The 17,978-nt window shown below is 32.8% G+C and overlaps 1 protein-coding gene across 1 annotated transcript; it reads right to left on the bottom strand.

The window, feature by feature from the left end:
- Positions 1 to 366: 366 nt before the first annotated feature.
- On the bottom strand, positions 367 to 15,346 carry LOC145315838 (major facilitator superfamily domain-containing protein 6-like). Its single transcript, XM_080155956.1, has 18 exons — positions 15,257 to 15,346; positions 12,490 to 12,587; positions 11,864 to 11,965; positions 10,889 to 10,995; positions 9,900 to 10,021; positions 8,970 to 9,063; positions 8,623 to 8,684; positions 7,705 to 7,763; positions 6,697 to 6,820; positions 6,090 to 6,123; positions 5,777 to 5,835; positions 5,279 to 5,398; positions 4,090 to 4,236; positions 2,796 to 2,947; positions 2,310 to 2,418; positions 1,755 to 1,891; positions 1,245 to 1,332; positions 367 to 973 (listed from the first exon to the last, which is right to left on the bottom strand). Exons 1-18 carry the CDS (start codon positions 15,284 to 15,286, stop codon positions 872 to 874), a joined length of 1,746 nt encoding a protein of 581 aa, XP_080012082.1. The 5' UTR covers positions 15,287 to 15,346; the 3' UTR covers positions 367 to 871.
- Positions 15,347 to 17,978: the final 2,632 nt, after the last annotated feature.

Raw genomic sequence — 17,978 nt, forward strand, 5'->3', positions numbered from 1 at the left:
ATAATGTTTATGGACATACTTACATTTTTAGGATTTGATTATAGAGTTGCTTCGCTTATTACATTATACTTTGTTGTCCCAGGAATCAATATACCAAAAATCAGATCAATCGGATGATAAAAATTTGTTGTTAAAAAAGTAAAAAATCAACATTTTTAAAATGGACGTACGGACATTTTGGTGATGATTATAGTGTTGCTATGCTTTCTAAATCGTACCTAACTACTAAAGGAATCACCATGCAAAATTTGAAATCGATAGGACAATTCTAACATGCCTAAATTAACGAAAAAAGCTATCCGTTACGAACGGACCGACCCTAATTATAGAAAAGCTTTGCTTTTAAAAACTAACCCCATAAATAAATTTATTGGAATCAAAAAATTTATTTAATTATTTTGTTGAATTTATACATTTATATAGATATTACAAATAGTTTAATGAATTGTAAAAAAAATTGTCACCATTGATTACTTTAATTTAATGCCATAGCCTACGTAAACAATTTAACAAGTTGTCAGTCGATACAACTAGGTTATACACTGCTACAGGAAAATGTGGATTTTATTAGTGACTTATGAATGTGTTTAGAATATGTATATTCTAAACACATTCTAATATACGTGGATATTATGACAGGGGGAAAATGTCGTCAATCTAGCTTGCTAACATGAAACTTAGTTATTGGTCAATTCGTTTATATAGTAGGAGGGGAGGGGATGGGATAAAGGGGGTGAAAAGGAGGGATTCGTTATTTTTGCCCGCTGCAAATTTCACTTTATTACAGAACATGATGATCTGGTGTAAGATGAAAGTAATAATATATCCAATAACATATACTGATATTAAAATAGACAGGCATAAAATAATTTTATTCTGGAATTTCTTGTTTATTTTGTTGAATATTTTCTTTGATGATAAACTTGTTAAGTTCCACGGCTTCTTTTTCTTTCTCTTCAAAATTTTTCTCCGCCTAGGAATTAAAACAATTTTCAGACAAAGATGGTGCAATCAAAGGGTAGGATGGACGTGTCTTAAGGTAATTTTTATTATATGACCAGGACCTTAATTGACATTAAAATTGTGTATTTCAACACAATGCAATATTAAGATACGAGGACGCGCCATTTTGCTGCGCAGCTGTCGTCCAATGGCTTTAAATGATTTATTTGTTATTCGATTTCTATTTTTTGGACTATTAAGGCAGATTTGATACTAATTAAAGATAAAGAGATAAAAATTACCATCATGCGTTCATCTATTTTTCTTCCATAGAAGAAATGGAATACCGCGTAGAGAACACCACAAGCAAATGCTCCCATACCAAACACCCTGAAAAATAATTTATAAAGATATTTCTGCCTATCGAATATCGATTGTTTTGGACTTCGTCGAACTTACCTAAACAAACTAAACCTTAACTGATCCAACTTAACCTACCCTATCTTATGACTATTTTGTGAAATAGTTGTAATCACTGCCGACTTTTAATATATTTGCACAAGTAAAAATTAGCATAAATGACCAAAATTTGAAATCTAATACCATTTGAAGTTAAAACTCGCATCTGATTTTAATTTTAGCTGTATGCCTAAATTAATGAATGTTAACTACCAGCCGATATCACTAATTAATAGATAAACGTGAAAGGAGAAAGTCGCCCAAAAAATTCTGACGTCATAAAAATGAGGGATTTTATGACGTCACGTGCTGATTTTTTTGAGCGACTTTCTCCTTTCACAGGTAACTCGGACCTGAAAGCCATGGCAGTATTGTTGTATTGATCCTTGAGAACTCCTCCAATCAGGCCTCCCATACCCTTGCCAAAACCAAAGTGAGCCCCTCCAGACAGACCTGACATAGTGGCCAGGGTACCAGGTGGGGCTTGAACCTAAAACATTCCAAATATATGTTTCTAATACTTTGAATAAAGTAACAGGATGTTTGTATATCTGTCAGCCTTTACAAAAAGATCTCGCTAACCGCTGAAACGATATGTTTCTCCTTTACAGAGTAACTGGGATGGATTATAACTATTTTTTGGAAGTGTACCACAACCCTCCCAAGATAAATTGCCCCTTTTACTTGGGGTATCGAATTCAACTCCTATCTCCTCAAGTGCCCCTAGATGCCTCTAGGGGCGTAACTGCTAGTATTATTTAAATTAATAATAAGATTGTAAGTGATTATGTAAATTTAATCAATTTTGGCATTTAATTTTCAATTATATCAGCCTTTTTAGGGAACCGATGCTTAAATCAAAGACAAACATCCTCCCTATTACTTTCTACCTATCATTTAATTCATACCTGAATATATTTAGAGGAAGCAACTCTGAGAAGAAATAGCGTAAAAACTTCTAAAGCTTCAAATGGGAATGCAAACCAGGCACAGGTTATGTAAGAATAGCCGACATACCTGGAAATAAACAGTATGAGTCATTTTCGTAAAATATACAGACATGGTATAGTCATAAGCAGAAGATGCAGTTTTCAACATATTCAACTGAAAACAGCATCCATTTATCTTCACTATTTTTTATTAAAGTAGACTAAGGACGTTCAAGGGGTAGGGGGAGTAAAGAAGGGGGAATACCACAAAAACTAATTTTTGAAAATATATTAGAATATATATATTTCTGGGAGGTAGAATTTTGTGGCGCGCCAAATTACCCCCCCCCCCCCTTGCAGAAGAGACTCAAGCATTTTTCAATAATCCCCAGCTTTAGCCAAGTCGCCTACCTAACATAAAAATAAACAACTGTCAAGTCCAAAGAAAAATGCGCAAAGCTATACCTGACCCCATACATGATGAGGGCCCAGATGATGACATTGACCATTCCAACCTTGTTGACAATCCAATCAGAATAATATAAGAAAGGAATTGATACTAAAGCTCCAGTCGTTATTGTCAGACCAAGCAGGTAGATGGGGGCATGTAGGTCTTCCTAAAAAAGAAAAAAAAACCTTGTAGTAAAAATGATATTAAAGTAAAAGGATTGAGGGGGCTTGAACTATAAGTAAATTTCCCTACAAGGCAAAAAACCTGTCCAGATTTTGTGTTGGATCTTTAAAAATCAGCTGTCAAATTTTAAGTTTCTGAAATTATAACATTTTCTGGTTCCTATAAGAGAACAACAGAGAAAATGTGATATGAATATTACTTATTGATCTTATAAAACTGACATTTAAAAGGACAATTTTCAGCCATTTTGAACCTTTCAGAAAAAAACTAACCAATAAATGAAAATTACACTATAGCTTTTAACAGCTTAAATGAGAAAGCAAAGTTTAATAAAATTCATTTAGTTCTGCTAGCTAAAGGGTCCTTGCTATTTGTGGGAGGTAGTTGTCTGGAATATACATCTATATTTCCACATGTATTACAGAAATGGGTAAAACTTGTAAGTGTGTTATTGACAAGAATTTTGTCCTACTTTTGAGGTTTAATACTTTTATATAAATTTTTTAGGGTTTTCAGTATTGGTATTGTCAAAAATTGTGAGATATTAATTAATGATTATAGAAAAAGATTTTGCAACTATGAGTTTTTGGGTCTTGTAAAGTTAGTCTACAAGTATTTTTGACAAAATTGAGGCCAATTACAGAATGAAAATAATGATACCGGAATAATCGTATAATTTACAATATTGCACATAAGGGAACAGTTTTCTTTTTTATACTGTCAATATAATGGTTACAACATGGCAAAAATTATAGTTTCTATCCAAAGAGGAGAGCGAAATTTCAAGTTTTGCATGTGATCAAACATTGACAGAATATTTGAAATACCTATTCCAGAATATTCAATATAATGAAAATACGATAATAGTTATTTCTCGCATCGTATTATAAACGGCTTTCCGCGGATATAGAAAGTACAAATATGTGATTAAAACTAGTTTTTTTAGCCCCGAGGTGCCGAAGGCACCGGCTAAAAAAACTGGTTTTAATCTTATGATCGTACATTTCCATATTCGTAGAAAGCTGGATATAATACGATGCTAGACATAGGATGAGAACCGGTTCCTATCCACCGGATTCGAATGAATACGAGAAAAACCAATGGTGGAATATTTGATATTGTTACCTTAAGGTAAACAAAAAGGAATGTTTCAACAAATCCATAACAGCATCCGCAGACAAACATCATGATAAGGTAGATCATCATGGATATGTTAGTGAAGATAATTTTGATTCCATCCCAGGTGCTCACATCCTTCGGCAACCCAATGTCCTAAAACAATGCAACTAAATATAACTCTAACATTCTTAAAAGTGAAGCTTTTCTATTATTAGGGTCTGTACGGTCATCTGTCCGTCCGTCCGTACATTCGTATACGTCCGTTATGCTCTTTAAAAGCGAAGCTTTTCTATAATTAGGGTCGGTCCGTCCGTACGTCCGTACGTCCGTCCGTCCGTACGTCCGTCCGTCCGTACGTCCGTAACGGATAGCTTTTTCCGTTAATTTAGGCATGTTAGAATTGTCCTATTGATTTCAAATTTTGCATGGTGATTCCTTTAGTAGTTAGGTACGATTTAGAAAGCGTAGCAACTCTATAATCATTACCAAAATGTCCGTACGTCCATTTTAAACATGTTGATTTTTTACTTTTTTAACAACAAATTTTTATGTGATCAAATCATCGGATTGATCTGATTTTTGGTATATTGATTCCTGGGACAACAAAGTATAATGTAATAAGCGAAGCAACTCTATAATCAAGCCCTAAAAATGTAAGTATGTCCATAAAAATTATCCTGTATCAAGCAGTTTTACAACAAATTTACTTACAATTTTGCTTTGACTCTTATAAATTTAGATTATGATAATTAAGTTCTAACACTATACAAGTGTTAATGTCCGTTTGTCCTACCGTTTCAGTGCTTCGCTTTTATGGATGTTGTCATCCTTGTTACTTTAATATTAGAATGTTAGAGTTTTGGAAGGAACACGTGAACTGATTTTTGTTTTCACTTGTTTGCCGAAACACGGCTACAAACTTTTTGCTTGTTTTCTTCAAACAGTCTTCTTTTTTACTTTTTAAATATGAAATATACCAATTTTATGCATGTAAATTACATACAGACTAACAAACTTATGAAGATTTTAGAGTAGCTTCACTCAAAACAAGATTGACAATATCCATAAAAGCAAATCTAAATAAATCAGACAATCTACGATTTCTAAACTGTACCTATTTGTTGCAAGGTAAAAATCTATAGGAATTTTTTTGTAATCTCAAATTGGGTATTGATTTTAAATTAGAATGACCTACCCCTTGAACAAAGCAGATGCAAATAAAGGTGATGATAAGAAGGATATCACTGATGACGAAGGGGGCCACGTAGTTGGTGCTGCCAGTCATCTCAGTTATCTTGTCCATCAAGATTCCAACCTATAATACAGTGAAATTGGTAAATTTTGACACTTTTGCTGAAAAAAAGAAAATAAGTAAACACACAATATATTTAGCAAAAAATCAAGCATAATATCATATATCTAATGAAATAACAGGAACCAGTTTATCCACAAGTAGCGCAGAGTTGCATGTTAAACATATCTTAGTACAAGCAAGCATGTTCATAAAAAATACTCATCATTGATTTTTAAGTTCACTGTGTATAGAGCGATAATCTGACATGTAAAAAACGTTAAAAAAACGTAAGCTACTCTAGCTTTTTTGTCTGATTTTATTCAGACATGCCTTAGTCATAAAAAATCTGTTTATTTTCTCAAAGTACATATATAATAAAGGTAAATTGCTTGAACTTACCAGAGGTGAGATGATGGCTTGTGCCAGGGTCTTGTACAGAATTTGTCTTCCATACGCACCTATATTGATTAACAAAATTATTAATATTTATATGTATTATGAACCAAAAATATTACATTAAACACGAAGATTTTTTTAGTGCCTATAAAAAAATACTGGCCTACCATTTGTCAATTAAAATGAATTCTGGCCAGCCATTGGTGATTTAGTCTGTGTATCATTGGTCATAAATATTATATGACGTTTTTTATAGGCACTTTAAACAGCATCCTCTTTTTATCAGGGATGGGACAAAAAGACGTAAAAACATTACCTTTGTTTCCTAATTCTTCTTCAATTTTACACATCTAAAAAAAGCAACAAAAATTTTTATTTTATATTTTCAAAGTGTGTTCTATAAACTGTATCATCCCTCTCTTATGTGTCTGTAAATTGTAATGTGTCTTGGGATATCTCATAACAGTATTTCAAGATTTTGTTGGTTTTAAATATTAAATTCTGCATCTTAACATTGGAGAATAAAACCCCGCTAATTTAAAGTAATTATCAATGCTTTTCATGCAGATGCGTGCAAAGGGAGGTGTATCCACCCCTCTAGCAGAATTAAGGGGGTTGATACACTCCCTTTTAAACAGCTAAGGGAAGTGTCAATTAAAAAAAAACATTTCCCTCAAATTTAAGTAAGGTGCGAGAAAAATTTTCTAGCTTTGAATTTAATTTAACTATAAAACGAGGATTGTGGAACTTTTAAATTACGATTATGTATGGGGTGTATCCACCGCCCTATAAATAAATAACACTCCTTGTGGTCTGTAATACACCCTCCAAAAGCTAGCACCACCCTCGATTTTGATTTAAGGGGAGGGGGGGAATAAGAGTGAAAATTAAAAGTTAAATTAAAAATAAACTAATTAATTGACCTGAATAGTTTGAGCATCTAACATGATGAAAACACAGGCCAGTGCCATGGTCGCCAACATTCGCAGCACAAAATACACAGAATTTGTTGTCAACCTGTTCTCTCCGATTATGTAGTTACAATATCTTAATTAATATATGTATATATTTTTTGTATGGTTTCATAGGTAGAAAAATTGTAGAGATAAATTTTTGGCTGGCCTTTGATTTTTATTTATGATATATGTTTTATTTTCATCTAATTAGTAGCTATGCCCCTAGCCTCTAATATCTAATCAATATTAAAAGATTTTTACTTGGATTTCATTTTCCTCTCCCCCATGGGAAAATTTGAAGAAGTGAGTCATTAAAGCCATCAATGACTTTTATAGAGATGCAACGCATGTAAAATTAGGATATTTTAAAATAATTTGTTGGATACTTGATTATATAAAAACAAGGATGACAACATCCATAAAAGCGAAGCACTGAAACGGTAGGACAAACGGACATTAACAGTTGTATAGTGTTAGAACTTAACAATTATCATAATATAAATTTATAAAGGTCAAAGCAAAATTGTAAGTAAATTTGTTGTAAAACTGCTTGATACAGGATAATTTTTATGGACATACTTACATTTTTAGGACTTGATTATAGAGTTGCTTCGCTTATTACATTATACTTTGTTGTCCCAGGAATCAATATACCAAAAATCAGATCAATCCGATGATTTGATCACATAAAAATTTGTTGTTAAAAAAGTAAAAAAATCAACATGTTTAAAATGGACGTACGGACATTTTGGTAATGATTATAGAGTTGCTACGCTTTCTAAATCGTACCTAACTACTAAAGGAATTACCATGCAAAATTTGAAATCGATAGGACAATTCTAACATGCCTAAATTAACGGAAAAAGCTATCCGTTACGGACGGACGTACGGACGGACGTACGGACGGACCGACCCTAATTATAGAAAAGCTTCGCTTTTAATAATTATAGAAAAGCTTCGCTTTTAAAAACTGACCCAATAAGATTTGTTTGAGCTTTACATTCCATAGAACAATCAGAGGGAAGACTGTACATCTAAAAACAAAACAAAATATATAATTTATAAGCAGATTAGATTGTCTGTTTGTCTATCAGTAAGTACGTAGTTTTTTGCATTTATAATCATCGCACAATATGAATTTGTAATGTCCTAAAAGTAAGAATACAGTTTTACTATAAAGAGCAACTTACACCTCTTCCGCCTTAGAAGTATTTCTTTAATATTTTATTTACCTGAAGATCATTTCCTAAGGTGCTGATCTGGATGGTGTTTACCTGGGGTAATGTTTGTCCTGTGCATGGATCTGGATAATTTTTACCAGAGGTAATGTTTGTCCAGTGCATGGTTCTGGATGTTGTTTACCTGTCGTAATTTGTCCAGTGTATGGATCTGGATGCTGTTTATTTGGGGTAATGTTTGTCCAGTGCGTGGATCTGGAAGTTGTTTACCTGAGGTAATGTTTGTCCAGTGAATGGATCTGGATGTTGTTTACCTGTGGTAATGTTTGTCCAGTGAATGGATATGGATGTTTTTTACCTTTGGTAATGTTTGTCCAGTGCATGGTTCTGGATGTTGTTTACCTGGGATAATGTTTGTCCATTGCATGTATCTGGATGTTGTTTACCCGGGGTAATGTTTGTCCAGTGCATAGATCTGGATGTTGTTTACCTGGGGTAATGTTTGTCCTGTGCATGGATCTGGATAAATTTTACCAGAGGTAATGTTTGTCCAGTGCATGGTACTGAATGTTGTTTACCTGGCGTAATGTTTGTCCAGTGCATGGATCTGGATGATGTTTTCCTGGGCTAATGTTTGTCCAGTGCATAGATCTGGATGTTTTTTACCTGGGCCAGGGTAATGTTTGTCCAGTGCATGGATCTGGATGTTGTTTACCTGGGGTAATGTTTGTCCAGTGCATGGATCAGGGTGGAAAGCCAGGGACATTTCTGTTGAATCTGGTAACAAATAAATGATTTTCAAAAAATAAAATTGTACATTAAAATATAAATTCAAAGTTTAGAAATAAACAATTATGTTTCTTAAAGTAGAATATTGTTTTGGTTGTATTTTATTATTTATTAAAAAAGTAGGCGACTTCAAATTAAAGAAAGAAAATCACAATATACAATTTATGAAAGACCTCAATTCTGAACGTCTGTCCGTACATCCTTTATAAGTGTATAGTATATTGCAACTTTATTTCACCTCGCATGACATGAAACGTGAAATGATTACATTACCTTGTGATGTTTGAGTGGCATTAGCTACCATAGTCTTCAAATCATATGTGGAATTCTTTACTGTGCAGTATGGTGTCAGAATAGTACAAACATCCTAAAATTTAACATTATCCAAAAAATGGGTTGGTGCAAAAAAAGGAAATTTTGTTTATTTCTCACACACAATCATGTTCTATTAGCTTAGCATCCCTTAATCCCTTAAACTGCATATATGCCTGACTATGAAAAGCTTATTTATTTTATGTCTGTTGCTTTTTGCGGATTTTATAAGCTGTTCATCTTGCTAGATAGCTGAAAGATCATGAGTCAAGTTTGTACCTTGATGCTTATGGTTCGGAAATGTCAATTACAATCGTGATTTTTTGGTATTTGCACAGTAAAATGTCTGTCTTTAAATAAGCTGGTGTGGAATTTAACTTATACATATCTATTACTTTAACGCGATCAATAAAACTTCATAATCAATGTATCTTACCTAGATTACCTCGTACGGGCGGGATTGCAGTACCGGACCTTATCGACTTGATGTACTGTCCAGGTCCTGGTCCAGCAATCCAGGAGAACTAAGGATGACGAACGCACCCTTCTCTGTCCAAACACCCAAGGATATTAGGCTAAGTAACATCCATCAGACAACCAACTCTCTGTGATGCACGACCTTTGTCTGAGAAGTCCCAACTGTGCATGGTAACGAGTTGCGCCTGTTTTGGGCCAAGGCATTCCCCCTACTCTAACTATTTATGTCGCGCATCTGACATAGCAGCAGTAGGAACCATTTTTAACGTCTTTAGTTATGACGCGGTGTCGGCCCGAGATTCGAACCTATCACCTTCCCGACGACGAGCGGATGCGCTACGTGTTGAGCCACGGTCGCGGGTTATCAATCAATGTATCTTAAGGTGTCGAATCCCTGTTTTTCATATTTCTTACCTGGCAAACTGTAGAACAATTGAACAATTTGATGTCAACTTTTTTCTTTTGTGTAATGGCGGGAAAAGAGGTGTCATTGTCTGGCAGACAGGGTTGCCAACTTAAGTGAACTGTGTTCCCAACTAACAAATAAAAATATTCAGATTGATCATAAATTGGATGCTCTTAATAGTGCCTATAAAAATGACGTCATCTGGCCTACTTTTATCTACTAAAATCTATTCTGGACTGCCATTGGTAATTTAGTTTGTTTATTGGCCTTTAATTGGCCTTTTATATTGTAAGACGTCATTTTTTATAGGAACCATAAAGAGCTTTCAAAAATTGTGCAAAAATGCTAAGATTTCAATTTTGACAACCTGAATCAAGCTTATAATTATCATAATTAATTAACATTTTAAGGATTTATTCATATTTCATTATTTATTTTCGAGCTTTAATTAGTTAAATTATCAGACAGTATCAGTAATCAGTATCAAATACAGAGGAATTTCCAAGTAAATTTTAAAAGTCTCATAAAGCAGAGGAGCATATTATTTTTCTCTATAAGGATTTCCCCCCAAACTTTCTATACTGACGTTAAAAAGAGGTTTAGAATAGACGCTTTTTGGTTAACTAGCGGCTACGCCCCTAGAAGCCTCTAGGGACACTGGTAGGAGGGGGAAAAGTCGACCTCATTCATCTCATTTTAAATTTGAGTTTCAAAAGAGTAAAAGAATATTTTTTGGGGAGAAAGGGGGTTGAAGACACCCTCTCCAAAAATAGTTTAAAACCTTCCCGGGACATATAAGAAGCTTCACTGTAAATAAGAACAATATCGGTTCAGCGGTTAGCGAGATCCTTTTGGACAGACAAAAACGCTTACTACTTTATATAATAGGATAGAACATCCTACACAATTTCAGAAGAATTGAATTATCTTCGAGTAAATCCCTTTAGCCAAAGCTGTACTGATTGTCAAACAGACCGGCCCTTCAAAAAAAATGTACCTAAATTAACGGAAGTGTCTGGAAACACTTTATGAACAGTGTTTTTTGGAACAGCCAATAGCAGAGTGTGAAATAATCCAGTCATCAATACAGAAAGCTGAAGCACCCTAAAACAAAATTGCATATTTTTTTTGGTACAAAATAAGTTATGAACTCGCTTCATAATAATTTGGCATCAACCTAGCTGTAATCAACAACTGAATCAATTCTAAAAAAATACGTCGTTATTTCAGCTGTTTTTTGAGGCTACCACCGTATTATATTTACTACTAGCGGCTGCGTCCCTAGTATCTAGGGATATTAGAAGGGACATGAAAGTGCAGAAAAATAACTTAAAACCTTACAACGACTTTTTTATAAAAATTAAACAGCCTAAAACCACCCTTGGACCTATAAGAAGCTTCACTCTAAAGGAAAACCATATCGGTTCAGCGGTAAGCAAGATCCTTCGCTACAGACAAAAAAAGCTTACTTCTTTATATGATAGGATTATAGCTCCTCCAAAAACAGCGAAAATAACCAAATTTAAAAAAAATGTATTCAGTCGTTGGTTATATCTGTTTCTATCATTACAACTAGTAAATACAGGGATAAAGGTTGGTAATTTTTCAATATTTCAAAATCAAAGATTTTTTTGGTTATGATGTGATAAAATATGCTTTATTTCAGTTTCCTTGGGATACTAAATACATTAACACAGAGACGAATTCCTATGAAACAATCATAATAATATAACATACGTGTATTTGTATTTAGAACCAATTATATTTCAATATGGATTTGTCTAAAATTTCATCTGAAAACTTGTTAAATTCTTCTAGATAAATTTAACAGAAACAGATTATTTTTTTAAGTACTTTCAAAGTGATGGTGTGTCAGAGAAACTAAATGTGATCTCTAGGCTGGGCTAAACATATTGATTCCCTTCATTACATTTTAAATGCTTTCTGTAATAGTTATAGTTAAAGAAATTACCTTTTAAAGTTTCCCATTTTATCACCGAAAAATCCAACTATTGGGGGAGCAATGAAAACACAAAATGGAAGGATTGTGTAGATCAACGCTATGTCTAAATCACTAAAATAAAATAATAGTTATTTAGCGCATCGTATTTTAAACAGCTTTCCGCGGATCTTAAAATTAAAATTTATGAGATTAAAAACAGTTTTGTTAGGCCCGAGGGGCCGACGGTTCGTTGTAACAATACTGGTTTTAATTTTATGATTCTTATTTTAATATTCATGAAACATTGTCTGTAATACGATGACATACATGATTTTTTGGTATGGCCGAACCGATTAAAATCCAGCGGATATTAATCAGTTCTGAAGCCAATACTGGAAAAAGAAATATTAATATTTTTCTTAACATATTAATTATGCAACAAAAATAAGGTGAATGAAACTCTTTAACATGTTTTTTTTTATGTTCAGTAAGCAGTTAAGTGGCTGGCAACTATATTAACTAAAGTTAAAATCAGTTGTTTACACCGGGCTGGGGGCTAGCAGGGGGGATAAATGGCTTCCTATATCTTAATTTTAACAGGTTGTTGTCAATCTCCTACACCCCATCTTGCACAGGTAAATATATGATTAAATTACCTGATTCCAATATCTTTCATATGAATAGTAAGATAGGGAAGGATGGCGTAGGCAGAGGCGGAGAAAAAGAACAGAGTCAGCTTCAGGGGGAATAGCGTCTAAAAACATATATTAATCAGCTCATACCAATAACGAAATTAATTCGGGAAAAAATCACGAAACCTATACGTGTTTTTCAGCTGTCGTTGGGGGGCAACACATCGTAAAATTGACGACCTCTCCATTTGCCCTCCAAATATTATTTTAGATTTAATTCCCTTGTTGGTTATACCTTATTCCTGTATATTAATAGCTTTAGCATATTCTTCATTAAATTTTGATAAATCTTCTACAACTGGAAAATTTGAAACCAAATACTAGAGAAATTAACATTTTATTCCATATAAATGTTTGAAAAGTTTATGTTCTTTCTGGTCCCATCTGGATGATCTAAGGTCTGTTTACTGATGGTTCCTCTATCATTTTTTTGTTTTTGAAAATTAGGGTTTTTCTTGAGTTTTCAAATATAGTTTTCAATAATACAAAGTAGAACGATGTCTGTTTGTCTGTCTGTCTGAAGCTTAAGATCTTAGTAACCACTGAACCGATTGTGCTCTACTATTCAGGTAATGTACCTACTGGTCCTGTGATGGTTTTAAGCTATTTCTTTGGCTGTGGGACACCCCAAACTCCCCCCCCCCCAAAAAAAAATCCTATTTGCTTAAAAACTAAAATAAAAAAGGATAATCGACTACCCCCCCCTAAACCTCCCCCCCCCCCAAAGTTTTTAATTACTTTTTCTTTTAAAATCTAAAATACAAAAAAATGGATTATCCCCTCTATTTAAGTGCCCTTAGAGGCCTCTAGAGTTTACTATAATGTACAACACAAAAAAGAGATTTTCAAACCCGAATGCTAATTCAATAACTTAAAGAAGCACTTTTAGTGGCTTTTTGTACTTTTAAACATTCATCTTTAGATTTTAAGGTATCTGTAAGTCTAAAATGGAAATATATATAACCTTGTTTTGAATACATAAAGTAGAAGGATTTCATAATTTTAAATGCATTTAAAATTTAGAAAAAATATTGCGTTTGTTCTTATGATTTATGTTTGTACTGGTTTAAATTACATCTGTCCAATAATATATTTTAAGCATTTTTTTATATCTTACATAACAAGACTTTTTAGCGCCAAGCACTTAAAAGAGTGAAGAAAGTACACAATAAATTTGAAAGCAAGGCTTTTCTACAAATAGGTATGTATAATCATATGCCTGGTTTTCCACCATCCTTATGGACTATAATATGAGTGTAAATTATAAGTATAATATAGGACAAATAAAGCCCCATCCCCCTTATTTAAAAAAAAATAAATGAGAAGAGGGTTATTATTTTGCCCAGTACCCAATATACATTAGAGTAAAAACAAGAAACAAAACACTTTCCTCCCTATATTCAATTGATTTCAAAATAATGAGGGGGGGGGGGGTGGGGGATGCAAGGGCTCTGAACAGGATAACGCCAAATTTGTTTTTAAAATTCAACTAACTATTTTAAGGTAACCACCAGAGTAAAATTTTGGCAACTGTGTACCTAACCTAGTAACCAAGCATACAAAAAATGCAATGAATTAAGAAGAAGATAGAAAATAAAGATAGTTTAAATTGATGGCAACTGTTAAGATTTAATCTTTAACTATAAATCATAGTTTTCCTTTTCTTGCCAGTGTCACATTTGTTTTATTGAATAGCGAAGCTTTTTACAATTAGGATATCACGTCCTTACGTCTGTACATTCGCATCAGATGATAAACTTATGTAATGGCAAATGTTTATTTGATCTAGGATGCTTAGCGTCTTTTTGATCGTTGTTATCATGTTTTTTTTATTGGTTAATTTGATAACGATTGACTTCATTCGATTATGCTATTGATTTGGTATCCGAAATAGTGCTTATTCTACTAAAAAAGCAGAAGTTTAAGAGCGTAACATTTCTATAATTAATACAATTAAACAATTAAACACCAAAAACAATATTTTGATTATAATTCCAAAAATGTTGTCTTTTTTCGATCTTTTTTTGCTGACTTGAAATCACTTTTATGTCTGATCTGTTCATTTTCCGTTAAATAGTTGTTTTCATCCTTGTTTTTATTATGGTTTAAAAGTACTTTTAAAATATTATAAAACATTTTATGCTAACCAAAAAAACCCAACTAATAATAAACAAGAATAACCAAGAGCAAAGTTCTAATTTAGCGTATGCGAAGAAAGCAAGGTATTGAGTAGAAACACATTATTTAAAATTGTTGAATAATGCTTGTATTTTAAGGTCCAAGAAGACAATGTTTTGTTTTGGTCATATCATATAAAAAAAACGTCATAACTGATATCTTAAAAATCATTCTTTAATTATGTTACACAAAAATTTATTTATCTTTAAGTTTTGCGTATATTATAACTTATCTTTTCAACAAAATAACATAAAAAAATATAGAGAAAATAGCAGGGCTCGGCAGCCACGACTAAGCATCAAATTTAAACCCGTTAGGAAGCTTTGAAGCATTTATAAAAAAGATGAATTTCCATATTTTGATAATGTTTATATTTCAAGTGAATTTTTAAATTTGTTAAAGGATGACAGTTGCCGAGCCCTGGAATTTAGTCTCCTAGACTTTTACAGTACCGTAAAGTTTTAAGAAAATGTAATGGACCTTTTAGAAATAAAATTTTGTAATAATCATTTTCTTCCGATTAAATACTTTAAAAGTGTAAAAACTGTTTAACCTTATTGACGCTGCAGGCTGAGTTCTTCATTTTCGGGGTTTCTTCCTTTTTCACTTATTAACGAATTTTCATTATTTGATATCTACAACTGAATTTTGATGTTAAAATACATGTTGATTTTTTTGCTGTAGTATTCAATATTTATTAAACATCATATATCAGTGCGTGCACAGAGATTTCAATGTACCTTAAACAATATATTACTAGAGTATAAGTGCGTGCACAGAGATTTCAATGTACCTTAAACAATATATTACTAGAGGATAAGTGCGTGCACAGAGATTTGGATGTACCTCAAACATTATTTTACTTGAGGCGAAGCTGCTTAAGGGAAGGGGGAGTCGAACCTTCACTTTCAATTTTAGTTTTAAACGGAAATAGTTATTTCTCGCATCGTATTATAAACGGCTTTCCGCGGATATAGAATGTACAATTATAAGATTAAAACTAGTTTTTTTAGCCCCGAGGTGCCAAAGGCAACGGCTAAAAAAACTGGTTTTAATCTAATGATTGTACATTTTTATATTCGTAGAAAGCTGGATATAATACGATGCTAGACATAGTTTTTTCGTATGGATAAGAACCGGTTCCTATCCACCGGATTCGAATGAATACGAGAAACTCTTTTAACCTTCTTTATACATAAAAAGAACCTTCCGTGTAAAGGAGAACCATATCGGTTAAGCGGTTAGCAAAATCCTACACAATAGACAAACACACAGACATCCTGTTAATTTTATATAAGACTTGATTGTATCTAAAACTATTTTTGTCAAACAATTTAGAATATATAATTGATTGAATTGATTTGAACCTCTTGATATGTCTTCTCTTCAATTCAAACTGATTCAATTTTAGAAAAATCAAAGCATAACAATTTCTTTCTGTGGTATTACTTATTATAAAACAAGTTATTATTTAGCAGGTTAAAGAAAACTTTTTGTCTAAAATTATAATTTTTAAAGGTGTTTGCAAAGGGCTTTTTACAATGTACTTTGTTTTATTATTAAATATTAATTAACTAGGGGTACTTTTAAAGGCATACGATGGGGGGGGGGGGGGGGAAGGGGGAGGTTATCCCACCCTCTTAATAGCTAAAATCTTCGCGTAATTTTTAAGAAGCTTCACTGTAAAGGAGAGCATACAGCTCTTGCGGTAAGTGACACACAGAGACAATCATCATTGATTTTTCATTTCAAGATTTTTGAAGAATGAAGTATTAACGCTTTGCGCAGTGGCGCCTAACTGTGGGGAAAGATTTCCTTGTTATCAGTAAAATATATCATCATTATCTTATTTCTTCTCCTCCCTACGCTCTGCCCATAGTCATACAAAGGTTTACGTGGTAAAGTTAAATACTTAAGATGCGTAGATTCTCTTTAGATTTTAAATTTCCCACATTTTCCTTACTATTTTACTTAACACTTGTTATAAAAAAAACATTTAATTTTAAAAATCTAAATATTTTTTTTTCTCAGACTGTGCCATCAGCCGTGAGGCTGCAGACTGTGCCATCAGCCGTGTGGCTGCTGCGAAGTATGAGTTTGACTTTGATGCTGTGGCTTTGTTTGGCTGCGGCCGTGGATTACTTACAGATTGGCTTCACCTGAGGTTGGCTTAGGAACAGTAAGGCTGAGGTTGACTTAGGCAATCGTTATTTTATTACTTGGTTAGTGCACCAGATTGATAAAGTAATACTCGCAGCTGGCTAGAATAAAGATAGCTCCATCCAAACCCTTACCCCCCCCCCCTACTTGATGAACAAACTGACCAATCAATAAGGTCCAATTAAGCAAGATAAATAGTCAAAAAAATTTCCCCTGTCAATATATTTACGTATAGCCTATATCCATTTTTTAGACTCAGTAAGGCTAAGGATGTCTGAATCAAAATTAAACAATATTTTAAAATAAACTATTAGCATGTATATATAACTATCAGTGATTCAAAGAGAACTCGATGGGTTCAGTAGTTTTTTACATCTTAAGCTTCAGAAAAAAAACATTACTACTTTATATAATAGGATTTATATCAATGCTGCGCTACTTATCTAAAATAATTCTGTAAATATTATCAAATCTTTTGTTTTAAAACCTACATTAATATTTTGAATCGGATGTTTTTCTCAAATTTAGTTAAATACCAACAAATGAGATCAATAGCAGTTTATTGCCCACGTTGAAAGATGTGACTATTAAGAATATATAATTTTGATACTTTTATTGTTAAACTTTGTAAAGTTACTTCTGTTGTCAAACCACTTTTATATATACTTGTGTTGGGGTTAACGTTTTCCAGGTTAAACCAATAATAACAAACCTTACACAATTCAATTTATTATGATAACTTTCTAAATGGTTGAACACGTATTTTGATTACAAATTCTAACAACTGTTCTAATGTTGGACGTCACTGTCCTTGTTACAGGTAAAGCAATCATATCGTCCTTTAAAATACCAAAATCATGTAAAATATCACCAACTATAACATAGAAAATGTGGAATATTCAAAACTAATTAATATATTTGGATATTTGGCAAAATTTCTATCCCATTGAAGCAAGCATACATAACACTTTTAAAGCAATATCGTACAATTTTTTGGTATGAATGTTAGAACACCATTTAGAATGAAGGTCTATTGTATAAAAATAATAAATCTTGTAACTTTCCTTATGAACATATTTGTTGTGATTGTCAGGATAGTTGACTAACTAGGCTAG

The sequence above is a fragment of the Acartia tonsa genome, chromosome 4 (genome assembly GCF_053477335.1).
Source record: "Acartia tonsa isolate MP-2025a chromosome 4, ASM5347733v1, whole genome shotgun sequence".
In the NCBI taxonomy this organism is placed as follows: domain Eukaryota; kingdom Metazoa; phylum Arthropoda; class Copepoda; order Calanoida; family Acartiidae; genus Acartia; species Acartia tonsa.

Coding starts and splice junctions, on each gene's coding strand:
- LOC145315838 (XM_080155956.1), bottom strand. CDS start 15,286: ATGAAGAACTCAGCCTGCAGCGTCAATAAG. Junction 4,237..5,278: donor GCATCTGCTTTGTTCAAGGG/GTAGGTCATTCT, acceptor GCATTGTTTTAG/GACATTGGGTTGCCGAAGGA. Junction 1,333..1,754: donor AATACTGCCATGGCTTTCAG/GTCCGAGTTACC, acceptor ATTATTTTTCAG/GGTGTTTGGTATGGGAGCAT.